This window comes from Cucurbita pepo, chromosome 4 (genome assembly GCF_057944985.1).
Source record: "Cucurbita pepo subsp. pepo isolate OVF chromosome 4, ASM5794498v1, whole genome shotgun sequence".
Taxonomy (NCBI): Eukaryota; Viridiplantae; Streptophyta; class Magnoliopsida; order Cucurbitales; family Cucurbitaceae; genus Cucurbita; species Cucurbita pepo.
Window position 1 is genome coordinate 2,342,952 of NC_141801.1, and position 24,315 is coordinate 2,367,266.

The 24,315-nt window shown below is 37.9% G+C and overlaps 5 protein-coding genes across 7 annotated transcripts; 4 read left to right on the forward strand and 1 right to left on the reverse strand.

Annotated features, from left to right (window-relative positions):
- The first annotated feature begins 358 nt into the window (after nucleotides 1-358).
- On the forward strand, nucleotides 359-10,042 carry LOC111793699 (S-adenosyl-L-methionine-dependent methyltransferases superfamily protein). Of its 2 annotated transcripts, XR_015420746.1 has the most exons (17): nucleotides 359-635; nucleotides 719-833; nucleotides 938-1,049; nucleotides 1,139-1,183; nucleotides 1,295-1,362; nucleotides 1,460-1,514; nucleotides 1,612-1,691; nucleotides 1,793-1,876; nucleotides 2,005-2,118; nucleotides 3,332-3,450; nucleotides 3,546-3,663; nucleotides 3,792-3,925; nucleotides 4,010-4,163; nucleotides 4,311-4,390; nucleotides 4,856-4,969; nucleotides 5,235-5,379; nucleotides 9,624-10,042. XR_015420746.1 is itself a non-coding variant. In XM_023675704.2 (16 exons), exons 1-16 carry the CDS (start codon nucleotides 439-441, stop codon nucleotides 5,254-5,256), a joined length of 1,611 nt encoding a protein of 536 aa, XP_023531472.2. In that variant the 5' UTR covers nucleotides 359-438; the 3' UTR covers nucleotides 5,257-5,627. The 2 variants fall into 2 exon arrangements, 1 of the variants encoding a protein (XP_023531472.2); XM_023675704.2 differs by lacking the exon at nucleotides 9,624-10,042 and having other exon boundaries at nucleotides 5,235-5,627.
- On the reverse strand, nucleotides 5,990-8,122 carry GHS1 (Ribosomal protein S21 family protein). The gene is made up of 2 exons (XM_023675703.2): nucleotides 7,537-8,122; nucleotides 5,990-6,370 (listed from the first exon to the last, which is right to left on the reverse strand). The coding sequence occupies exons 1-2, from the start codon at nucleotides 7,971-7,973 to the stop codon at nucleotides 6,262-6,264; spliced, it is 546 nt and encodes a 181-aa protein (XP_023531471.1). The 5' UTR covers nucleotides 7,974-8,122; the 3' UTR covers nucleotides 5,990-6,261.
- Nucleotides 10,043-12,402: 2,360 nt separating the features above from the next.
- LOC111793877 (Galactose oxidase/kelch repeat superfamily protein) lies at nucleotides 12,403-14,745 on the forward strand. 2 transcript variants are annotated; one of them, XM_087122968.1, is made up of 2 exons: nucleotides 12,403-12,420; nucleotides 13,229-14,745. In XM_087122968.1, exon 2 carries the CDS (start codon nucleotides 13,239-13,241, stop codon nucleotides 14,511-14,513), a length of 1,275 nt encoding a protein of 424 aa, XP_086979094.1. In that variant the 5' UTR covers nucleotides 12,403-12,420; nucleotides 13,229-13,238; the 3' UTR covers nucleotides 14,514-14,745. The 2 variants fall into 2 exon arrangements, with proteins under 2 accessions (XP_086979094.1, XP_023531711.2); XM_023675943.2 differs by lacking the exon at nucleotides 12,403-12,420 and adding an exon at nucleotides 12,454-12,862.
- Nucleotides 14,746-15,771: 1,026 nt separating this feature from the next.
- LOC111793876 (DNA/RNA-binding protein Kin17, conserved region) lies at nucleotides 15,772-17,738 on the forward strand. Its single transcript, XM_023675942.2, has 2 exons — nucleotides 15,772-15,928; nucleotides 16,416-17,738. Exon 2 carries the CDS (start codon nucleotides 16,454-16,456, stop codon nucleotides 17,639-17,641), a length of 1,188 nt encoding a protein of 395 aa, XP_023531710.2. The 5' UTR covers nucleotides 15,772-15,928; nucleotides 16,416-16,453; the 3' UTR covers nucleotides 17,642-17,738.
- A 2,404-nt stretch (nucleotides 17,739-20,142) lies between these two features.
- On the forward strand, nucleotides 20,143-23,577 carry LOC111792217 (SWI/SNF complex component SNF12 homolog). The gene is made up of 3 exons (XM_023673561.2): nucleotides 20,143-20,325; nucleotides 20,506-22,291; nucleotides 23,197-23,577. Exons 2-3 carry the CDS (start codon nucleotides 20,703-20,705, stop codon nucleotides 23,267-23,269), a joined length of 1,662 nt encoding a protein of 553 aa, XP_023529329.2. The 5' UTR covers nucleotides 20,143-20,325; nucleotides 20,506-20,702; the 3' UTR covers nucleotides 23,270-23,577.
- Nucleotides 23,578-24,315: the final 738 nt, after the last annotated feature.

The following is a 24,315-nucleotide window of genomic DNA, read 5'->3' on the forward strand; positions in this document are numbered from 1 at the left end:
GAATCCAATGTTGACCCGACCAGACCCAATGGGTTAAGATGAAATCCAATACTAACCCGACCAGACCCAATGCAATCAAACTAAAGAATAGAGGGTTAAGTTGGAACCTTATTTAGTTCGTTTTGGGTTCTAATCCGATCCAATCCGGTCCGTTATACGAGAAAACATTTATAATAGGACATTTATGAACCATGTAAATAAAAAAAATGGCTTCTTCACGACCATTTGTGCGTACTAATCTGTCCGACTTGTTCAATGCACATCTTACAACCGATCCAGGCCGACCGGGTCCGAGTATCTTAACTTTTTTATTTATTTATTCTTTTTTAAAAATGGTTTTTCGAGATATTTATACGACAGAGTAATTAAAGTTATCCATCTATTCCCGCCATACCTCTCTTCACCGCTCCGGCGCGTCACCGGCCACCGGAGAGAACGATGCTTCAGTGCTACTTCACGCCTCGCTCAATTTCACCTTTCATTTCTTGTCAACTCTCTACCACCTCAGTGCGCACTCATTCTTCTCCTTCGCCGCCGCCTCCGCTGCCGCCACCTCTGCTGTCTTTCTCTGCGAAATCAACTCCGGACTCACTATCCTCGCCGGCGTGTGCACTCCAGTGCACTCACTTTCAATCGTATGTTCCACCTTCCATTACAGTTCTAATATCTGAATCTCATATATCGAGTAACTTTCTTTTTTTGTTACTGAATGTTTTAGGTGCTCCGGATGCACACACGAGTTCGACCTCCACCGGCCGGTCATCGTTGAGGAGGCGGCTCAATTCTTCAACAGTCTTGGAGTATCGGATTTTACATTTGATAGTTGCAAACTGGTTGACTTGTTTTTCTTCATAATTTTGTTCGTGTTGATAGCATTCGTCTAATCCTATCGAATAATCGTCTGGTTTTCATTTTTGGTACATGGATTTGATTTTAGTGGGGATGGAGGTGCCGTGCGAAATTGGCCGTTCGTGGCTCGTCTACAAGCCCTATGATTGGGCTTTATCAAGAGGGAACTCATAATGTCGTAGATATTCCTGATTGCAAAGGTTCCATTTCTACTTGCCTTACTGTTATGCTCTATTCTTCGTCTTCCATTAATTATGATTGTTTAAGTTGAACAAAAATGTTCCTGCAGCTCATCACCCTAATATAAATGCGGCAGTTCAATTGTTAAAACGAGGTGTGTTCTTTATGAAGTTCAAGTGATCTGGATGAACATTTCGTCTATTTCTAAAATTAGGGGTTCTATAATAACTGAACTATTTGCATCTTCTTTGTGGGCTATATGAAGGTATCACTGAATTAAACGTAGAGCCTTATGATGAAGATCAGGGGACTGGTGATTTGCGATATGTTCAGGTTATCATTAAAATAAACCTCAAATGAATATTGGGCAGACAATTTGTTTGTTCTTTAATGGTGATGTTAGTGATAATACTCAATGATTTTGATGCAGATGGCTGTGACGACTTATAGCACATCCCTTCCTTCCTCAGAAAGATACAAAAATGGTTACATGCTAACTAAGTTGATATTAGGATGTTAGTTTACTCCATTGCTTAAGGTCTTAGAAAAGGTAGGATTGATTGAATTTATGTCTGTTTTCAGGTAAGATACAGATAGCTTTAGTTTGGAATTCAAGGAGTGAAACTTCACAGAATTCTGACAAGCTAAATGCATTAGCCAATGTGAGTTTTGAGAACCCTGCCTCCTCCCCCAAAAGGAAAAAGAAAAGATCGTTTTTGGCAAGCTTTCTATTTACATTTTACTTTGATGTACTGAACAACAGTTCTTATGGAAAAATGGTGGTGCCCGAAGTAATACTCATCTAGTTCATTCTGTGTGGGCAAATTTTCAAACATCATCTAACAATGTAAGTTTCTTCATTGTAAGAGTTGGAGTGATGAATATTTGCTTGTTTCTATCCGTCACTGCTAAGTTTGATTCATGATTTTCGAATTTTTCGTTTGTTGAATGGATACATTTTCCCCTGTACTGCAGGTAATATTTGGTAATAGATGGAGGCATCTTTTAGGCGAAAGAGATTTTTGGGAGCATGTTGGTGGAATAGACATTTGCCTGACACCATCAAGTTTTGGCCAAGCAAATACACAGGTTCTTAAATATTTATGTTTCAAATTTCAGAAATCATTTTATTCTTGGGAAATATATTTTGATACTTATAATTTTGGTTGGGGTTTTGACTTGTTTTGATACCATATACATGAGATCCCACATCGATTGGAGAGAGGAACGAGTGTTAGCTAGAACGGTGGGCCCCGAAGGGAGTGTATTGTGAGATCCCACATCGATTGGAGAGGGAAACGAGTGCTAGCGAAGACGCTGGGCCCTGAAGGAGGGTGGATTGTGAGATCCCGCATCGGTTGGAGAGGGGAACAAAGCATTTTTTATAAGGGTGTGGAAACCTCTCCCTAATAGACGCGTTTTAAAACCTTGAGGGGAAGTCCGAAAGGGAAAGCCCAAACAGGACAATATCTGCTAGCGGTAGGCTTGAGTCGTTGCAATGTATTCCCGACTCTTAATGCCTAGTTGCTGATTGTCCATCTAACCTTTTTTCTAAGAGAACTAGGGTGAATAAATAATAATAATTTAAAAGAATAAATAGTTGCTATGTCTAATAAGTAGAAACGTTGTAGTGAAAAGAAAAAAAACTTAGTTTAGGCTGGGTAGAAAGTTAAAAGAAATGGTGTCCCAGACTCTATCTTTACTTCCATGCTAAAACATTTCATGGTTCCTCTCCTCTAAAAGCTCCCAAAAGAGAGGCAAGGGTGGCATTGGTTCAAATAGATTTGGTTTTGTTCTTCGAAGGATGGCAAAGAGCCAGCTGAAGGAAGACCAGCCAGATTACATTAGAAAGATCAAAATTATGGAGAGCATATTCCAAATTGGGAAAGAGAAAAAAGTAAAGAAAGGCAATCGCCCAGCCTTCTGCATCATTTTCATTTTGCACATAAATGGTGGCTGAGGTAGACACTGGAGTATATTTTCTGAAATCCATCAGTGTTTTCCTGATGAATAACCCTATGATGAAGACTTGCTAATCCTTTGAAATTTTTTTAGAACTAAAAAATGATTTTACTGAGATCTTTGGGTTGGGAATCTCATACTTTTGCTGGAGCAACTGCCAAAATTTATCAATCTTCTAAGTCTAGATCTTAAAATTCTTAATCTCGTTCCAGCAAATCAATCCAGTCTACCAATTTGCCAAACCTCGTAATTGGTGTTTCATGCCCATTAAACTTTTTTATTGGCATCACATCCTGATATAATCCCATTGGATCATCCAACCTATACTCTTTTCTTCCAGGCTTTCGATAGCTTGCTCCGGAAGTTGCAGAAGTATGTTCCATATGGAGCATCCGTTGCTGATTTGTATGCAGGAGCTGGTGTGATTGGATTATCATTAGCTGCCACAAGGAAATGCAGGCAAGACTAGGACAATTATGCATGCCGTGGGGTTCAAAGTTTCACTACATTTAAACATATGGAAATTGATAACCCAATGTTACTTTTGCTTTCAGATTTGTGAAGTGTGTCGAGGTCAACAAAGAGTCTAAGCTATCATTTGAGAAAACAGTCGAACGTCTACCGGACCGAGTTGATGGCAGTATCAGCTGGCACCATGCAGACACTTCAAAAGTTAGTACTCCAGCCCTTCAGTTTTTAATTACCCATCATTTGAATTATTTTACTGATTTCATTTACTGCATATGAGACTTACACCAGTATCATAGCTATATTTTCTGCTGTATCTACTAATTGCACAGGATCCTCTTACTTGGATTGTGGGATCAGACGTAGTTGTTGTCGATCCGCCAAGAAAAGGTTTGGATGCATCACTTGCTGATACATTGAGAGATATAGCATCACTAAAGCGTAAAGTGAAGTCATTATCTAAAAGGTTGTTTTGGATGATCTCTAAGGCTTTTAAATTTTCCTCTCCTAACATTTTAGTTCATTGTCATTTGAATTCCAAATTCTCCAGCCCACATTTGACGGATAAGAAAGATGAAAAGAGGCCATGGGTTTTACGTGCAAAGGAAGAAACAGTCCAAATTGGGAGTACAGCTTTGGAACCAAATCATTCACTGCCTCAGACTCTTATTTATATAAGTTGTGGATGGGAAAGCTTCAAGGAGGTAAGTTTTTTCGTAAAGCTGCCTCCAAATTCCATCAAACTCGACTGTATTCCTGCTCTCCTTCCATGATCTCAAAGGGAAATTTGCATGTACTTTATACAATGTGTGTGCATTATATAGACTATAGCTATGTTTTTCTCTGTATAGGATTGCAAGATGTTACTGTCTAGCAATGCGTGGCATTTGGCGAAGGCCCATGGTTTTAATTTCTTTCCTGGCACCCAGAGGTAATGATCTTATTTTCTTTCGGTCGATTCTTGTAGGTAAAATCATAATTAGGCACTAGAGATAAATCACGATATTTATCCCAGTAGTTTGAGTCACATTCCATTGTAGTCCCTATACTTTCAATAAATCTTAAAATCATACCTTATCACTAGATTGAAGTTAGTTTTGATCGAACATTGTAAATTGAATATAACAATTTTCATTCAAGAAAAGATACAATGTACATATCTTTCTAAAATTTATCGACAAAAAGGAGTATCCCTATTTTCAGGCCATCGTTATCATTTACTATTCTTCTAGATCTTAACATCAATTATATTACTCATCTACGTTGGGGCTCAATTTGAAGTATCTTTCTCGTCCAACTTAAATGGCACAAAACATTGATATCATTTAAGTACATTCTTATTCTCCAATACTTGATAAGAGCTTTCTTTGTGACATAAACTTGGTTATGGTTGCAGTATTGAGGTTCTGGCCATTTTCAAGAGGGGACAGGGAGTGCCCCAGAAGAAAAAGAAAGTGTTGAAGAAGAAAAAGAAACCAACTGTGAGAGTTGCATCAAGTCCTCATATTAGGTAGAAGTTTCAAGCATATCCCAGTCGGAGTTGTATCGAAATATACGATTTTGTGATTGAACAAAGAGCAACAACGAAATTCTCGAGAGAATCGAGATTTTTCGTCTTTTCGATGTTCCTCTCGTGTAGAATGACTCTTGCCATCCTCTGGAAAGGGGTATCTAATTTGATGTTCTTTCTTAAACGTAAACATTTGATAATTATAGGGCCATGACTTCAAATAATTTCCATTTGGCTGAAGATATAACTAGAATGCTCCTTGCAGGCTATCTTCCTCCTCCAACTGAGCTCTTAGGATGAGACTATGAAGTGCTCGGAACAATGCAACTGCAGTTCGTGGTTCTGAATCATAAAAATTGAGGAAAATTCTTTGAAAACCAGAATCATCTATACTGCATTGCCTTCAAATGGTGAGTCAAATTAAGCCTGTGGATTACGAGTTCTTCCTAAATTATAAGCTTGAAAGATTTCTTACTGCTCTTACCTTGCCAAATAGTTTAATTCCTAATTCATTTAGATGTGAAGTTTTCATGTATTTTGGTGAGATCCCACGTTGATTGGAGAAAGGAACTTAATAAAGGTGTGAAAACCTCTTCCTAAAAGATGTATTTTAAAACTAGGGCTAACGGTGACAAATACCATGCCAAAGTAGACAATATCTGCTAATGGTGGACTTGGACTATTATAAATAATATCATAGCTAGACACTGGACAGTGTGTCAGCGAGGACATTGGAAGGGGGAGGGGGGAAGTGAATTGTGAGATCTCACATTGGTTGGTGAGGGAAACTTTAAAAGTGTGTGGAAACCTCTCCTTAAAAGACACATTTTAGGCCGACGACGATACGTAATGGATTAAAGTGGACAATATCTGCAAACAGTGGGCTTGGGCTGATACATTTTTAACTTAAATTATAAGGTCAACATGTCCCTAACTTATTAGGCACAAAATAAAAAATTCAATAACTCGTTGGATACAAAAGTGGAAGGTTTAAGGATCTATTAGACACATTTTAAAGTCCTTGAAAGTTCGAAACTTTATTAAACAAATTATAAAATACACCAAACTAAAAGCTCGTGGACTAGACTTATAATTTAACCATCTCTATCGGAATTCATACGTACAAGGAATGGCCATTTCTACTTGTTCATAAGGAACATTGCAAAAACTCCTCAACTAAAGAAGATCTAACATGGAAAATAACTTACATTACAGAGTACTAACAGCTTCCCAAAATCTAAAGATGAGCACAAAACATTAAACATTTTGGTGGACTGAACTTCTGGATTAGGTTAATTTGGAATGCCTTCTTCAGGTAAATCCCAGTTGTCATCATCAGCTTCCTGCTTGGTTGCAGGCACATCCTGCTTGTTCTCTGGTGTAATTCTTGTGAATGGGCGCCTGTTCAACCCAAATCATTAATCAACTTAGCCCAAAATTTCCATCTTAGATCTCCTTTGCAAAAAAGAAAACCCGAGCTTTTGCAGAGAAATATGAAAGAATGTACGAGAGAATACAGAAACGAGTCCACCAAAAGGAGACCCACACTAGCTACAAGAATCGCCAAATGCTCGATTAACAAACGTTCGAAACGAAGAGTTAAAACTAACCAACTTCCGAAGTTCATCCTCAAATCTCTCCGATCCCGAAAAATCCTATTGTTCCTCTCAAGCTAAAACTCCCTCTAAATAGCACTAGATAAAAGTTCTTTTCGAAATCGTCCTATTTCCTTTCTAATCCTATCCGTGATCCTTTTGGTAAAGATTGTTATTACCTATTGTGTGAGAGGGAAACAAAACATTCCTTATAAGGGTGTGGAAATCTCTCCCTAACAGACACGTTTTAAAACCATGAGGCTGACGACGATACGTAACGGGCCAAAACGGACAATATCTGCTACCAGCGAGGATGTTGGGTCTTCAAGGGGGTGGATTGTGAGATCCTACATCGGTTGGAGAGGGGAACAAAACATTCCTTACAAGGGTGTGGAAACCTCTCCCCAATAGACGCGTTTTAAATCCTCGAGAGGTTCTCTCTCAAGACTTAGGTTCGATTTTTCCCATTACTTTCTCTTAATTTTAGCTCCTTATCCTAAGTTTCTCAAAAGAGTATAGGTAAAAAATATCAAGGAAGTGTGCCTATTTTCTCTTTTATTCTACGTTATTATAGTTTAGCCTTTCCTTTCTATAAGTTGACGAGTGTTTGCACCAGCTTGTGTGCACCTCGGCTATTTTTACGAGACAACTATTGACCCTACTACATTTGGTTGTCAAGATAACTACTCGCTAACATTACGTAGCTGGCTACCATAGCTTGAACTCGTCCCTTGTTATAGTTTAACCTCAGAAGTACATTAGGCCAGTCAAGAGTAAACCTCTACATACAAACCTTTCATATTCACAAGACAATTCTGGATAAGGCCTCTATTACCTTCCTAGCAATCAAATTCAACACTCAAACAGAACACAAATCCCAACAAACAAACAAACAAACAAACAATCATAGAGAGTTTCAGAATCAAAGAACAAAGAATCAGAAAAATCCCAAAAGAAATTCCAAGAACAAACCTCCGGCGGTTGCGTTTAGCAGCCTCTCGAGTCTTACGCTTTCTAGTATCCTGAGTATTCTCAAAGTATCTCCGTCTCTTACACTCCTGAATCACACCAGCCCTCATAACCTCTCGCCGGAATCTACCCAGAAGCCGCTCCTCCGGCTCATTATCATCCACAATCACCTGAACATTATACGCCGAATTGAAGAACATAGTATTAGCAAAGGCCAGCGAAGGACAGATAACAGAGGCTAATTCCGCCGATAAGGGCTCGGAATGACTCAGACCCTTTAGGGGCTTTAGGGAAACCGATTCATCTCTGGATTTTAGGGTTTGAAACTGAGCGGCGGACTGAGTCGCCGGAGAAGGAGAGGCAATGAGGGGCTGTTGGGGCTTTGGGGGAGGTGGTTTTGAGGGTAAGAGGAAGGAGAAGAAGGTGGAGAGAGAAGCCATGGATGGCTCTGGCTGTGAATTCAGTCTTCAATTGATGCGAAGTTTCTCTCTTTTTGTAAGACCCAAAATTTTCTGTGTGCGGAAGTTTGTAAACTGGAGACATCTATCCATGGAATCATCTCCTCTCTCTCTCCAGCTTGTGGATAAGTTTCGCAATCCACTGATTTGTTTGCTGTTTTTCCATTTTGTTCATAAAAAAAATGTTGGAAAAACATTTTTGGTGGTTTTTTAAGGATTTCTGTGATCCAAAAGTAGAAATTTTGGTTTTTTTTTTTCATATGTTTGTGTTTCCTAAGACATTAGGTGATTGGACATAGATCTCATAATTCACTCTCTTAGTGTTAGCGTCTTTGATGGCACTTTGTTCGGTGTTCCACTCCATTTCTAACAGCCCAAGCCTACCACTAGTTGTCCACTTTGACCCATTAAATATCGTCATTAGTCTCACAAGTTTTAAAATGTGTCTATAATGGAGAGGGTCTAGCCCTACTCCAGCTCGTGTCTGCCATCGTTCGGTGGCTGGCTCTGATACCATTTGTAATAGCTTGAGGCCACCGCTAGTAGATATTGTTGCTTTTACCCATTACATATCGTCGTCAGTCTCATGATTTTAAAACGTGTCTACTAGAGAGAGGTTTCTACATTTCTCCAACTAACGTGGGTTCTCACAACACTTTTCGACCATTTTCTAAGTGTCTTTAAGAGTTTAAACAATTCAACGCTAAAGGTTTTTTTGTACAAAGGTAGATATAAAGCATGAAATTCTATTTCTAGACTCTTTCTCCTTCATTCCTTTTATGAAAGTGCATCCAACCTTTTCGGTATTAAATATTTGGTGCTAAGTGTTGAAGAGGATTACTTGTGTAAAAGACGAGACTTTCATTGAATCCCCAAGAAGGGTTTTAACCCGTGATGGAAAAGAAACTAAAATTATGAAAATAAACTTAGATTATAAACAAAGAAACTTCATTAAAGAGATAAGCTTTGAATACACTTCGTTATAACAGGTTGATCAGCCCTTCTCATTCAAAAGGACATTCATCTCGTATCCCTCCAACTCATGTTATTAACGGTTAACCTAGTTACCATTTTGAAAATTCAAATCGAATAATAAATGAGAAAACCTAAGAAATAGAAAAATATCAAACTTGACAAGTAATTAGAAGACTCTATGAGGTTTCGGATACAAACAAGAAAAGGGAAAGAGGTAGAACACGTGCACGGTCATCTTAGGTCAGAGGTGACCAGTTCAGTTGGACCGATCCAACCTGGCTCGAGAATCTAAAAGTTAGAGACTCAAACATATAATTCGGAAAGAGTTTTTTACGGTAAAAAATGACACTTGTTCTCGTGTAAGTGAGCCTAATCATTGGTGTTGGTCTTATAGATGGCAAAGAATTGGAGCCACTCAAGCTTTGCATTTCTAATTCCTTTCATTTCAAAATTTTATTCCCCATTAAATAATTTATTTGCTAAAACCAAAGTTTTGTCATTAATAATGAACTTTGCAATAATAATAACTTATTAAAATTTTAATTAAAAAATCGTAAATTAGTTTTAAACGTGTTCAATCATTCAATTAACTCGAAAATTATTGTAATTTCTAATCTAAGTTGGACCCAACTTGAAATTTCCCATTTATTTTTATAGGAATCAGAGCAAAACGACAATTAGGGCGGGACTAGGGTCATAGACGAGGACAGTATGTAATCTCTATCTTCTGCCCCGTTTAGCTAATGGAGGAGAACGCTCCCCCATTCTTCATGGGTTAAATGAGCATCTCTAACTGTTACCTTCGTAATAGTCGACGTAGGGTTCATCCACTAAGAGTGAGTCAGCGCTTAAGATCAGATTGAAAGACATAGTCAATAGACAACAGGTGAATATTCCTGTACTACCCTTTGTTGGTTTCGAGGGACGGAGGAGGTTAGGTTAATCGATAGATGGCTATCTGTTCAAGGATATAAGGTGCCTCTCCTTTCTCGGAATAAAAAGAGTAATTGAAAATGACTAAAATACCCTTCACTAAAAGGAGGGAGGAAAACCAATAATAGTGTTTGGTTGTGGCATCTTCTCCATAATTGGCTTGTTAATAAAATAATGCAAAATAAATAATAAAAAAATAAAAGGGTATTTATTTAATTTCCAAATATGCCCCTATTCAATAGGACAAACATAATGGTTCCATGTCAGTCCCTTTTTTTGTAATTTTCTATGTTTTTTTGGGCTCCTTTAAAAACATTTATATTATTCTTTTATTGCCACTAAAGATTATATATTAAAATAATGCATAAAGTATTAATTAATAATACTTTTTATATTTAATATGACAATAAATTCGTAAATTTTTAAAAACCTTTAAAAAAATTGAAAATACTCTCATTGTTAATTTAAAACATTTAATATTTTGTTTAAAAAATAATTTTTAATTTTTTAAAATTTTTAAAAAATATCGTAAGAATTTTTAATTTTTGTTGACTTTAGGGTATTTTTGAAATTTTTAAAAAATTAAAGGATATAAACGAAAAATTTTAAAATTAAAAGATATTTAAAAGTTATTTTTTAGAATTCTTTTAAAATTTTAACGTACCAAATTTAGAAATATTTTTATTAATTTAAATTTTTTTCATTTATTTATTTAATATTATAAATTAAATTTTAAAAATATAGAACTAAGTCTAGAATTTATTAAGAATTGAAAGCTCAATAATTTAATAATTTATTTTAAATATTATTATTCAAAAAGTTAAAAATTTATTAAATAAAAAATTGAAAGTTTAAAAATTTATTAGACATTCAATATTATTATTTAATTTTTTTAAATTTTAATTTCGAAGTTTTAAGGTTATTTAAATAATAATAATAATAAATAAATAAATAAATAAATAAATAAAGGTTTTTATTTTAAAATATGACTCCACTTCATATTTTATATAATTTAATCCTAAAAGTACATTGAAATAAAAAAAAAAAAAGAATTAATTATTAAAAAAAATTGAAAAGATGGGAAATAAATTTAATTGGTCAAAAGAATGATTTTATTCTCTTTCAATAAAGTGGAAAAGAGAAAAGAAAAAGAAAAAGAAAATAAATTAATAATTAATTAATTAATTATGATATTCAGAATTCATGTCATTTAGTAGTCATGTCACTTTTAAGTAAATAAATATTTGGCCCTTACATTTTTGCATATTTATTTATTTACCCAAAAATTGCTTAAACGAGTGTTCGATTACTCGAGAATTCAACCAACCTGAACTATTTGATTAATTTTTTTTGAGTTTAGTTTCGATTGAATTGTTTAAAAATTGAAAAAAGTTCGGGTCGGTTTGTAGGTTTATAGTTTTTTGGTATATCAACACGTCAACCTGACCTACCTGAAAATAGGGTTACTACGCGTTCGTAGCCGATGTTTATATTTGACGTTTGTAGCTGATGTTAGTAATGCGTTCTAGTCGGTGAATGTTTGATATTTGAACTTTATGATATTTTAGTTATTAATGTAATACGTGTCGTGGATAAGTAGATTTTTTAAAAATAATTTTTAAAAAAGACTTAAAAAAATATAGGGTTGAGTTGAGTTGGGTTGTGAACGTTATTCGAGTTGTTCGAGTCACCAATATCGACACGAGCTTAGCGATAGTTAAAACATCTGCTTCGTTTGTTAAGATCAGAGGTTTAATCCAAAAAAATGTTCGGTTTTTTAGTACAGATTCAGCACTTGTGTGCTCTGACATTCTCCCACATCCCCTGTGAATGAAAACTATTCCTACGAACCAACACGGGTTCTAAGACTGAAAAATGATGTTTTGTCTTCACATGCTTCTTAGAAAAATTTTACTTCTCGGTTCTAAAAGCGAAAACTATACCCACATACCGACCCAGATCCTTTCAAGATAAATAAACACGATGAAGCTACCGAAAAGAAAAGTACACCTTATTGGTATAAATAGCAACTTTCACGGACTAGAACGCATTACAATAATGTTTATTCTCAAGAGTCAATCTCAAACTTATTCTCAAAAGCCATCTCGAACCCATCATACACTTTTTAAGCTCTAATCAATCAACAATTCACGACCACTGTGACTATTTGCTTTAAAAAATTACAATAAGTCAACGATACATATTTTTTTAGAAATGGGTAATGTTGAAAAGCCCGAAAATTTAAAAAACACCCCCTTGATTCAAGGACGTTTCTTCAAAAAAAGTATGTATATTGTCGTACCCGACTTTAAATTTTCGATAATCAGAGTTAAACTATACTAGAAATGGAAATCCGAGTAAGAAATGAGTTGGAAATCCATTCCTCTCATTCCCAAAATCATCGAATCTAATAGAAAAAAGTGGAGTGTTTTTTTTAATATGAAGTGTTTGATAGATTTGTGTTCAACCAGTTCTTCTCTTCCCATAAACAAAAAGGAACACAATGAAGAACAGGCAGGCAGTAAGAATCAGAATCTCCCCTTTTTCTCTCTACCCAATATCATATTGTGTAGCAATTGGCCTTTGGATCTTGTTGGTGCTGTTCATGTAGTGCCCATTTTGAACTGATTTATACCTTTAATCTTATTTTAATCTTCTCATAAAAGTAGGTTTGTATTGTATATTGTATTGTGGTGTGTGGTGTGTGGTGTTCGAGTTGTCTACTGTTCCTCTGCCACCATTATTAGTACCACCACCGCCACCTGCTCTCTTCACTTTCATTCTTCTGTTTGCTTTAATGGCCCCTTTTCTTCTTCTTCTTCTTCTTCTTCTTCTTCTTCTTCTCCTTCTTCTTCCCCCACTTCCCATTGTTAATCCCTAGCGGCTTTGAGGGTTCGATTCTTTGAGTTTCTGATACCCTTTTGGCCATTTCTTCGCGGATTTGGCTCTGCTTCTCTTTTCTGGTAAACCCCTTTTTGATTTTCATTTGCTGGATTGTTTTTTGGTTTGTTTTCCATGATTTTCCATCTGGGTTTCTTGTATTATGATTGATTTGGTGTTTGGATGAGCTTGGAACTGGCTGAAATCTCTGTGTTTCTGTGGTTTTGGAGTGGATTTTGTATCTGTTTTTGCCTGCTGGATGTTTTTTGGACTTGCACATAAGGTGTTTGATTATTTGCCTGACTGAAAGTGATTTGGGATCTTTGTGCTTCCGTTTGTCTCCTTGGTCTTTGTGAGAGTGTGTATTGCTTTTGGTGGAGCAAGGGCTAGAAACTGATCAATTGATTGGATATTCGCTCTTTTTTTGTTCCTGTTTCTTGGCTTTGCAGTGTTAGATCCATGTTTAAAGGTAAAGGTTTAGAGGGCGAAGAACAAGGAATAGAGAGCTTGTGTAGGTGTGATAGTGGTTTGAGGAAGAAGAAAAAGATGGTGTATGGGGACTTAGTAGCCCGTAGTTCCACACCGCGATTGGCTGGGGACTCTGGTGTTGGTGAATCCTCTGGTTCAAAACCTCAGGATGCAGATTATTCAGTTCCTTTATTCGGTGACGAGTTGGAGCTTTCGATCTTGGCTCGGTTTCCCCAATGTGAGCAATGGAGGTTGTCTTGTGTGAGCAAGAGATACTTGGATCTTGTGAAGAGTGGTGAACTGTTTGCAATTAGGAAAGAAATTGGATACAAAGAGCCATCTGTTTTCATGTTAGCTAGTGGGGAGAGTAGCTGGATGATGTTTGATCGGACTTTTCGGTCGTGTCGTAGGCTTCCTATCCTGCCATCAGATGCCTGCTTTTTGGATGCAGATAAGGAATCGCTTTGTGCAGGCACGGATCTCATCGTCACGGGTCGAGAACTTACAGGAGCTACTATTTGGAGGTATCAGCTTGTAGGGAACAAATGGATCAAAGGCCCTTCAATGATCAGTCCAAGGTGTTTATTTGCATCTGCTACTTGTGGTGCCAATGCATTTGTTGCTGGAGGCATTGCTCTAGAGTTCAGCTCGGAAGGTGCTTTCGGTATGGGAATGGAATACGGTCAAACTGTCTTGAACACGGCCGAGAAGTATAATCCCGAAAGTTTGTCATGGGAGCCTCTCCCGGACATGCACCGAGCAAGAAAGAAGTGTTCGGGTTGCTTCATGGATGACAAGTTCTATGTCATTGGAGGAAGAGACAGAGATGGAAACCATCTCACTTGCGGCGAAGTCTTCGACGAGAAGAAAAACTCTTGGGATTTGATCGAAAACATGCTCGAAGATGCTCCAATATCGACTTCTCAATCGCCTCCTCTTGTTGCAGTTGTGAACAACGAGCTCTACTCACTCGAACCGTCTTCTAACCAGCTGAAGGTGTATTTAAAAGACAGAAATGAATGGAAGAACTTGGGTCCAGTTCCAGTGCTCTCTGTTGTTAACAAAGGTTGGGGAGTTGCATTCAAGTCGCTCGGGGATGAACTTCTGGTCATCGGTTCATCTTCGGAGTCATCTACAAACAATTCCATGAGCATATACACTTGCATCCCGGATCCGAGGGCCGAGCAGTTGCGGTGGAGGCGTCTCTATTGTGGCACGAACCATCTCAGCCCCTTTATTCTAAACTGCTGTGTCATGGTTGCTTGAATTAAGCTCTCATCATACCATGTTCGTTCTGTTTGGTGTCGGAGTGAATAAAACGAATGCCTCATTCGGTATTCTCAATAGGTTTATCGTTTATTTTCGAGGTCGGTCGCTATTCTCTCGGTCTTATATAGCATGAACTGTTTCTAGCCTTGTTAACTTCTGATTGTCTACAAGACAAGCTTGCTGAATTTATCTTTTCTGATTGTGTATAAGACAAGCTTGTTGAAACCAATGTCCCGTGTCATTTGTTTGGTCGGTTTTTCGGTTTCTTCTTAGACGTGAGCTGCCTATCACGTTTCTTATAGGACATGGCATCTTTTTTCGGTTTTTCGGCTCACCGTGGGCTCCCGGTCGTGTGTCGTTAACAGTTATTGTCTCGTCTCGATATACTCTTTTGTTGTTCACTTTCAATGAAGAAGCTGAGGGTGGATCATCTTGATCATATGAAGATGTTTTTCTTGAGACCAGTTTCTATTGAAAGTGTTAACTATGCTTGTGTTAGATTCGGTCAACTTAACCGTTCGAGTGAGGTCGGATAATTGAATGGATCCCTGTCGGTACGTTATATCGAAGTTTCGATGTATGGTTGAAACTTTTTTAAGTGAAATCACTAAATAGTTCGAAATGTTTTACGATATCTTGAAGCACGAACGTAGGGACACTACACTAATTCTCTAGCTCTAAACCCTCGATTTCTTCTGTTTTGTACGTCACGACGTCCCATAAAACAAATTTATTATTGCTATCATGTGAACGTCACGTGAGATATCTTTAGTTCATATTTTGGCAGCAACACCGATCATTCATGTCCAAATTTAAATTAATATATCTCATTTCTTGAATCTCGACCCTATGTTTTTTCAAAAATTCAAGTTGTATCTGGATTCTCTTAGCTTGACACAATTTCACGTCCAAATCCAAATTCTTCTTTTTTCGAAGTTCGTCTCCAAAATCTTGACTCCATCGCTTGAGTCAACTCCCCTCGAGAACTCAAGCCATCTTGTTTGAATTTTTAGTTGGATCGGTAGAGTTTACAACTGAGTTCACAACTCAAGTCAACTCAACGCTCAGTTTTCATATTGGATTGAGTTGTCGGGTTAGGTTGAGTTGTCGGGTTGTCAGTTGATCAAATTGTCGGGTCATATGAACCGTAGATCTAAAAGATGTTTGTGGGAAATTTTAAATAAAATAAAATAAAATAAAAGGTAAATTTTACATATTTATAAAAAGAAATAAGTTAAATAAATAAAAGGAAGAGGCAATACCTTCTAAATCTTCCTCCCACTCACGGCTGCAACCCCAGTTCTTCTTCAGAGGTCTTCTTCTCCGTTTCAGCTCAGTGCCGCCGCTGCCTCTCTCACGCTCAGTGTCGCCGCCGCATCCTTCATCGGTTTTCTACTCTCTGGTTGCTACTGGTATTCTTCCAATCTCCGTCTATGGCTTTTCTTCTCACTTGAAAAACACGAATTAGGATCTTCCAATGGAAGAACCGAAGAGTTGTTTCATTTTTTTCCCCCCATATATATAATTAGAATCGTCGAATGGCAACGAGAAAAGGAAAACAGACGTGGTTGTGTATTTGGCTGTTCTGATTGCCATTTTGATTTGTTGCGACAAATTGGATCGTGGTTTTTGTTTTTTTGTTTTTAGAAAATTGGAAGTTCTCTCCCTCGAATTAACCGATGATGCTTTGAATTTATGGAATTAAGAGCGACGTCCATATAATTTGTATTTCATGTTCTTGATTTAAAAAGTTATAATGTCGCTGAGGTTTTTAGGGTTTTTTCCCCCTTTCTTTTATTATTATTATTTTTTTTTTTTGGATAGCATAGTAAAATTAGTTGAGGATCGGATTGTGCTGAACATTTCAAATAGAAAAAGCCCTAATTTCTCTATATTCAGGGACTTGCTAACTTCGCAAGGAAATTTCGAGAATCTCAATGGGGAAGAACGAATTTCTAACCCCCAAAGCGATCGCAAACAGAATCAAGGCAAAAGGGCTCCAGAAGCTCAGATGGTATTGTCAGATGTGTCAGAAGCAGTGCCGTGATGAAAATGGCTTTAAATGTCACTGTATGAGTGAAAGCCATCAACGCCAAATGCAGATCTTTGGCCAAAACCCCCATCGTATTGTTGAAGGTTATTCCGAAGAGTTTGAGAGATCTTTTATGGAGCACATTAAGCGTAGCCATCGGTTCAGTCGTGTGGCAGCTACAGTGGTCTACAACGAATACATCAATGACAGACATCATATTCATATGAATTCAACGCAGTGGGCTACTCTCACTGAGTTTGTAAAACACTTGGGTCGAACAGGGCAGTGTAAGGTGGACGAGACTCCCAAGGGTTGGTTCATTACTTACATTGATAGAGATTCAGAGACGCTTTTTAAAGAGAAAATGAAAAACAAGAGGATGAGGGCAGATTTGGCTGAAGAAGAGAAGCAAGAGAGAGAGATACAGAAGCAAATTGAGAGGGCTGAGCAATTAGCACCTTTGACTTCTGTATCTGCTGAACCTTTGGAGGCTGAACAAACGAGGGAGTTAAAATTGGATAGTGGCGTTAAGCTTGGATTTTCTTTGGGAACAACATCAAAATTAAAGGAGAAAGGAGAGAGTTCCAGGGTGGTTTTTGATGAGGATGAGAATGGTGAGACTGCCAAGGGGAAACCTGGAGAGACTTCCAAAAACAAGATGGGTAGCGGTGGTCTGTCAGCTTTGGAGGCGTTGATGAGAGAAGAAGAGATGAAGAAGGAGAAGATTAATAGAAAGGATTACTGGCTGTGTGAGGGAATAATTGTGAAGGTCATGAGTAAGAATTTGGCTGAGATGGGATACTATAAACAGAAGGGAGTTGTGCGAAAGGTGATTGATAAATATGTTGGAGAGATTGAAACGCTTGATGGAAAGCATGTGTTGAGAGTTGATCAAGAAGAATTAGAAACAGTGATACCACAAATTGGTGGCTTAGTCAGGATAGTGAATGGGGCATATCGTGGATCGAATGCTAGGTTGTTGGGTGTTGACACCGATAAGTTTTGTGCTAAAGTGCAAATAGAAAAGGGTGTATACGATGGCCGGGTGCTTAAGGCTGTTGAATATGAAGATATCTGTAAACTTGCATCATAACTTTGAGATTGAAGTGAAACTCTCTATTTGTACTTTTGTTTTCGATATTTTCAGAAAGCATATTTGTGCTAATATGACATTTGATGTCTTCCAAATACTTCTGCTAATCTCCTCTTTTTTTATGATACTCTTTTTTCTGTGAAGGAAAATGCAGAGAGATATCTGATGTTGGGGGACCTTCCCACCCGAAACTCAATTGTCATCACGCATGCTACATCTTCATGTATCCATGATATGTTCATATTCCTTGTTTTTAGATATTAAGATATTAAGTTCGAGCATGTGCCCATGCGCATTACGTGAATATGATCTCATCGATAAGTTGTACCCAGGATCTGTTCTATAAGTTCGAGAATGAGCCCATTTAGCATTGAAAGGTGTCCTCATTTAGAATCTCTTTGATCATCATATTTGGTGCTAGTTGATAATGTGACGAAAGTTAGCAGGATTGTACATATTGATGTTTGAATTATTATGGGTTTTATTGCTAGAATTTTTGGAAATGACATTTCTCTCTTGTTTTTGTTGTTAAATGGTGAGAGGGATGCCTGTAAAACTAGGTATAGGAGGAATTAAGGTCTCATTTATCTAATGGGAACTGAAGGAATTAGGCATAGAAGGAATTATGGGTTCTATGTCTCTGTCTTTTGTCTTTAACTTAGTGACAGATGATACCTGTAAACTAGGTACAGAAGGGATTAGGTCTCACTTATTTAATGAGAATCATTCTCTGACTAATGATAAACACTCATAAGTGGAATGTGGAAAGTAATTTTTGTTCTCTCATTTCCATTCTTTACAAGCCATCTTGAAATTCTTCCATGAACTTTTTTGATTTTGATCAAATTTCTTGGTGTCATATAATCTTTAGGTTATTGAGTTTGAGCTTGTGCTTATAAATGACTTAGTTTGAATCTTCTCTGTTCCTTGGTTGTATATATCTCTGTCCTTGAGTTCTAGGTATGACCCATTGTGCTCTAGAGCTCTTTTGTGGCGGTTTTGGAAGGAAAGAAATGCAAGATCCTTCAAAGGTAAATCTTTATTTTTTTATTCTTTTTGTAACGACTTTTTGATGGATTTCTTTTCCCACAAAGAGTTAACCGCATGAAAGGTGCAGCTGGATCACCTCCTTTTTTAGGGAGAACTAATGCTTGTTGGGTATTTTGATTTGACACGCCCCTGTCCCTTTGCCTTAGGATTAGTCAGTCTTATTTCTCGATGGTGCAAAGAAAGAGATGGATGTTTCATGAAAAAAGAATAAGAAAGTGTGAGACGTAGATGATTGAACTAACTTCATTGGCATATTATTTGTTCTGCTTGTGCTTTTGTGTTGCAGGACCATTTTAGTTGCAATGTGTTGCAACATAGTTTGGGAATTTTAGATGTTGATAGGCATTTGATTGCAGTCAGGTTGCTAGCAGCTTGTTATATCTATCCAATAGAAACCACCCTAAGTTAGTAGGTCGTCAACGAGAATCTAGTAAGTAGTATCTTATGAGACGAGTTTGAATTATGGTGATCATCTGTCTAAAAACTTGTGTATCTTATGAGTTATCTTAGAAACTAAACGTCGGAGGGTTAGAATAGATATCATGTATTTTGTTTTTTCTGTTCTTTTTGTTGTTAAACGGTGGAAGGATATTCGGGAAACTAAAAAGGAGAATTGATGTGACAATTGACTAGAGTGTCCATAGATGGGGAAGTCTTCTTGTCCCCACTTCGGCCACCTACTTCATTTTCCATCCTACAAAATTCTCCATTTATGTTTGCGGGAATTCCTTGGGCGGGAAATTTGTAAGGATGAAGTTCCCCCATAGGTAATTTTTCTTCGTTTTTTATTATTTAAGAAACTAAAAATGAGAATGTGATAATTAACTAGAGATGTCCAAAGAGTAGGTCGAAGATGGGGAAGCCTTCTCGTCCCCATTCCTGCCACCTACTTCATTCTCCATCCCACGGAATTCTACATAGCCTCATTTATAACGGAAAAAAAATATTCTCCACTCCCTCTCGTTCCTCACCGATAAAATGAACACCTCTACTATTAATGTACGAGACATGAATATTAAAATTTTAAGATTCTATTAGACATAAAAATTTTAAAATTTTAATTCGTTAATTTATTTGACACAAAATTAAAAAATTAAAATAATTTGAAAATGATGCATAATTAATTTTCAAAGCTCTTAGTTCTAAATTTTTTCATTTTTATAATTTGTTGTTATGCCAATTTTTATATTCTTTTAATCAAAATTCTTTGAAAATATCTTTTAAACAAAAATTTCAAACGTAAAATAAAAAATTTCAAAAGTGTAAAAGACAAATTCTTGGAAAATAAATAAATAAATAAACCGGAAAATGGAAAAAAATGAGAGAAAAAAAAAAGTCATGGGTCGGACCGGTCGGTTTGGTTGAACCGGACGAAAAATGTGGGCGGCGGACAATTTTACCCTTTTTACAAATTCCTTAATTTTACAGAGGAAAAAGGAAATGTTGTGTAAAGAGAGATAGACGAACAGTGAGAAGAAGGAAGAAAAGCTTCTTCTTCTTCTTCTTCTTCTTCTTCTTCTTCTTCTTCTTCTTCTTCTTCTTCTTCTTCTTCTTTCAAACCAAATCCCACCATTTTTGTTTCTGTTCTAAGCTTACAGCAAGAAAGCTTCACTTCCAGTCACTTCTTCATCTCTGTAAGCCCTACAATTCACTCCACTTTCCCTTTTTACTCAATTTCAATTTCGATCTCTTCTGTTTTTTTCCTTTCAATTCATGCTCCCCTTTCTTTTTCTGATGTGGTTCGTGTATTCTGATCGATTTTCTTTGTGATTTTCCTCCTTTCTCCTCTTCTGCAACTCTGTGTTTCGTGCTAGGGTTTTTGACGTCTCGATTTGGTGTTAGGGTTTTCGGCCTTCCCTCGATTTTCTGGAATTTTGAGATTTCGATTCTGTTTCTTCTGCTCTGTTTCTTCACAGAATCTGGAATTTGCGTACTGTTGGGTTTGTTTTTTTCGTTTTTGTAGTGGATCAAACGTCTGAGATATGCTTTGATCCTTTCGATTCTGTTTCTGATGTCTATGAACAATATGAACAATATGAACAATATGAACAATAATAACCCACCGAAGAGCCTTGGAGGGGTTTCTTCGTCGCCTTTTGGAAATTCTGGGATAATTCCGCCATCTATGGCTGCAAATTCCTCATTTCCACAGCCTCAAGCTCAATCTCAATTAGGAGCTGGGTTTCAAACTCCATTTCAGCTAACCCCTGCTCAGGCTTTGGCCCAAGCTCAGTTGAAGGCTCATGCCCAAGCTCAAGCACAAGCAGCTCACGCTCAGTTTCAAGCTCATTTACAAGCTCAAGGGCTATCCCTAACTCAGAGCCAGGGTATTGGTGGTGGGAACATGGGTTCTCCTTTGCAGGGGTTTTCCACACCTGGCCTTGCAGGTGTGAAGCGAATTCCTCAAAAGCCACCGGTTAGACCGCCTATTCTTCCCCCTGCTACCCCGTTTTCGCCGTTGAAAACTATGGAACTCACTCCTGCTGCTCGGAAAAAGAAGCAGAAACTACCTGAGAAGCAGCTTCAAGAAAAAGTTGCTGCTATCTTACCGGAGTCTGCTCTCTACACTCAGCTGCTTGAGTTCGAGTCTCGTGTCGATGCTGCACTTGCAAGAAAGAAAGTTGATATCCATGAAGCACTTAAAAACCCGCCTTGCATTCAGAAAACTCTTCGGATTTATGTCTTCAACACATTTGCAAATCAAGTTAACACAATTCCCAGAAAACCAAATGCTGATCCTCCTACCTGGACCCTTAAGATAATAGGTAGGATTTTGGAAGATGGGATCGATCCGGATCATCCCGGGGTGGTACAAAGATCAAATCCTTTGTACCCAAAATTTTCAGCTTTCTTCAAGAGAGTAACCATTTCCTTGGACCAGAGGTTATATCCAGATAGTCATATCATAGTATGGGAAAACGCTCGGTCGCCTGCACCGAATGAGGGCTTTGAGGTGAAGAGAAAAGGGGATAAAGAATTTTCGGTCAACATTCGATTAGAAATGAATTATATTCCAGAGAAGTTCAAGCTATCGCCTGCTTTAATGGAAGTTCTTGGTATTGAAGTCGATACTCGCCCGAGAATAATAGCTGCAATCTGGCATTATGTAAAGGCTAGGAAACTTCAGAATCCCAACGATCCGTCTATCTTTCATTGTGATCAACCTCTTCAGAAGGTATTTGGGGAAGACAAGATGAAATTCACCATGGTTTCACAGAGAATATCACAACATTTGTTCCCTCCGCAGCCTATACATTTGGAGCATAAGATTAAGCTTTCAGGGAATAGTCCAGTGGGTACAGCATGTTATGATGTGTTGGTTGATGTGCCTTTTCCAATTCACAGGGAATTGTCTGCTCTTTTAGCCAATGCAGAGAAGAACAAGGAGATCGATGCGTGTGACGAAGCAATATGTACAGCTATAAGAAAAATTCATGAGCATCGACGAAGACGAGCATTTTTCCTTGGGTTCAGTCAGTCACCGGTGGAGTTTATTGATGCCCTGATTGATTCTCAAAGCAAGGATCTTAAACTTCTTGCAGGTGAAGGTAGTCGAAATCCTGAGAAGGAGCGCCGGTCGGATTTCTTCCATCAACCATGGTAAGTTTCTTCTCAATTCCAACTGCTGTTTATACTTCTTATCCTTGTATTCATTGTTTAACAATTCATAGCGGTAAGTGGATTTATAAGTAGACGATAACAGTCCAAGCCCACCGCTAGCAGATATTTTTTGGGCTTTCCTTTTCGGGTTTCCTCTCAAGGTTTTTAAAACGCCCACCGCTAGCAGATATTGTCTTTTTTGGGCTTTCCTTTTCAGGCTTCCTCTCAATGTTTTTAAAACGCATCAGTTAGGGAGAAGTTTTCACACCCTTATAAAGAATGTTTTGTTCTCCTCCCCAACCAATGTGGGATCTCACAATCCACCCCCTTCAGGGCTTAGCGTCCGTGCTCGCACTTGTTCCTTTCTTCCATCGATGTGGGACCCCCCAATCCACCTCCCTTCGGGGCCCACTGTCCGTGCTAGCACACCCCCCTTCGAGGCTCAGCCTCCTTGCAGGCACATCGCCCGGTGTCTGGCTCTAATACCATTTATAATAGCCCAAGCTCACCGCTAGTAGATATTGTCTTCTTTGGGCTTTCCCTTTCGGGCTTCCCCTCAAGGTTTTAAAACGCGTCTATTAGGGAGAGGTTTCCACACCCTTATAAAGAATGTTTCGTTCTCCTCTCCAACTGACGTGAGATCTCACACATATACATATATATAACCATTAAGGCGATCTCACACATATACATATATATATAACCATTAAGGCTCCATTTAACCGCATTGTTTTGCTATATGTTGTGTTCTTTATCTCTTTTCTCAAAAGAGATTATTCTTCCAGCTTTTAGCTTGCAAACAGAATTTTCAATGGGTTAAAGATTCTAGTATGGGGATATTACCTGTTATATATTCCTTTTATCATTTCGAGCTCGAATTTTAAAGTTCATGGTTGATTAAACAGGGTTGAAGACGCTGTCATCCGGTACATAAATCAAAAGCCAACTGCAGGAAGCGACGCACCTGGAAGTACATGACTGTGATCGTGGAAGTACATGACTGTGATCGTGTTGAGCTGCTCTCGACGATTGCCATTTTTAGATACCTGTACGACCGACACCCTTTAGTTTATTAGTGAACACCCGATCATTGCGAACGTTTCCTTGATGCATATGGTATGTGAATTCCGAAAAACATGCTCCTTAGTTCAAACGGGCATTGATGAAAATGCTTCATGAACAACATATGGTTTCTTCAGTCATTTTCTTAGAGCATCCTTTGTTGTAGAATGGAATGTTTCTTGTAGTAGAATCTGCAACCATATAAAGTTGAGATTTTTTTGTTAGAGCATCATGTTTCTTGAAAATTCGAGCTCGTCGATCTGTTTCTCGATTAGATCGATCAAAACCATTTAATAGTATTATATCGTATGGAAATCGAGCAATGTTGAGCTGACCAAGATGGATGAATGGCTGTCTGTTTTTTTTTTTTTTTTTTTTTTTTTTTTTATATGAAGATTTTCTCCAGATTGTTTAATAGCTGAGATCAACTTCGAGAGACCACCATGAGGGGGTGATTCAGCAATGTCTGTTCAAGCCGATTGATTATGATTTTTGTGATGTAACACGTTGGTTGGGGAGAACAAAACACCCTCTATAAGAGTGTAGAAACCGGAGAACAAAACACCCTCTATAAGAGTGTAGAAACCTTCTCCTCGTTTTAAAGTCTTGAGGGGAAGCCCTCCCCGAAAGGGAAAGCCAAAGAGGACAATATCTATTAGCAGTGGGTCTAGGTTGTTACAAATGGTATCAGAGCTAGACACCGGACGATGTGTCAGCCTTCTTGCTGTTCTCCGAAGGAGGGTAGACACAAGGCGGTGTACTAGTAAGGACGTTGGGCCCTGAAGGAGGGTAGATTTGGTGGTGGTCCCACATCGATGGAAGAAAAGAACAAGTGTCAGCGAGGACGCTGGGCCCCGAAGGGGGTGGATTATGATGTCCCACATTGGTTGATGAGGAGAACAAAACATCATTTATAAGGGTGTAGAATCCTTCCCCTCGTTTCAAAGCCTCGAGGGAAGCCT

Excerpts from the sequence above, each read along its gene's own strand:
- LOC111793699 (XM_023675704.2), top strand. The coding sequence starts at position 439 with ATGCTTCAGTGCTACTTCACGCCTCGCTCAATTTCACCTTTCATTTCT. Across the intron at positions 834-937 it reads CATTTGATAGTTGCAAACTG|TGGGGATGGAGGTGCCGTGC; the intron begins GTTGACTTGTTT and ends ATTTGATTTTAG. Across the intron at positions 1,050-1,138 it reads AGATATTCCTGATTGCAAAG|CTCATCACCCTAATATAAAT; the intron begins GTTCCATTTCTA and ends ATGTTCCTGCAG.
- GHS1 (XM_023675703.2), bottom strand. The coding sequence starts at position 7,973 with ATGGCTTCTCTCTCCACCTTCTTCTCCTTCCTCTTACCCTCAAAACCA. Across the intron at positions 6,371-7,536 it reads GCTAAACGCAACCGCCGGAG|GCGCCCATTCACAAGAATTA; the intron begins GTTTGTTCTTGG and ends TGGGTTGAACAG.
- LOC111793877 (XM_087122968.1), top strand. The coding sequence starts at position 13,239 with ATGTTTAAAGGTAAAGGTTTAGAGGGCGAAGAACAAGGAATAGAGAGC.
- LOC111793876 (XM_023675942.2), top strand. The coding sequence starts at position 16,454 with ATGGGGAAGAACGAATTTCTAACCCCCAAAGCGATCGCAAACAGAATC.
- LOC111792217 (XM_023673561.2), top strand. The coding sequence starts at position 20,703 with ATGTCTATGAACAATATGAACAATATGAACAATATGAACAATAATAAC. Across the intron at positions 22,292-23,196 it reads GATTTCTTCCATCAACCATG|GGTTGAAGACGCTGTCATCC; the intron begins GTAAGTTTCTTC and ends TTGATTAAACAG.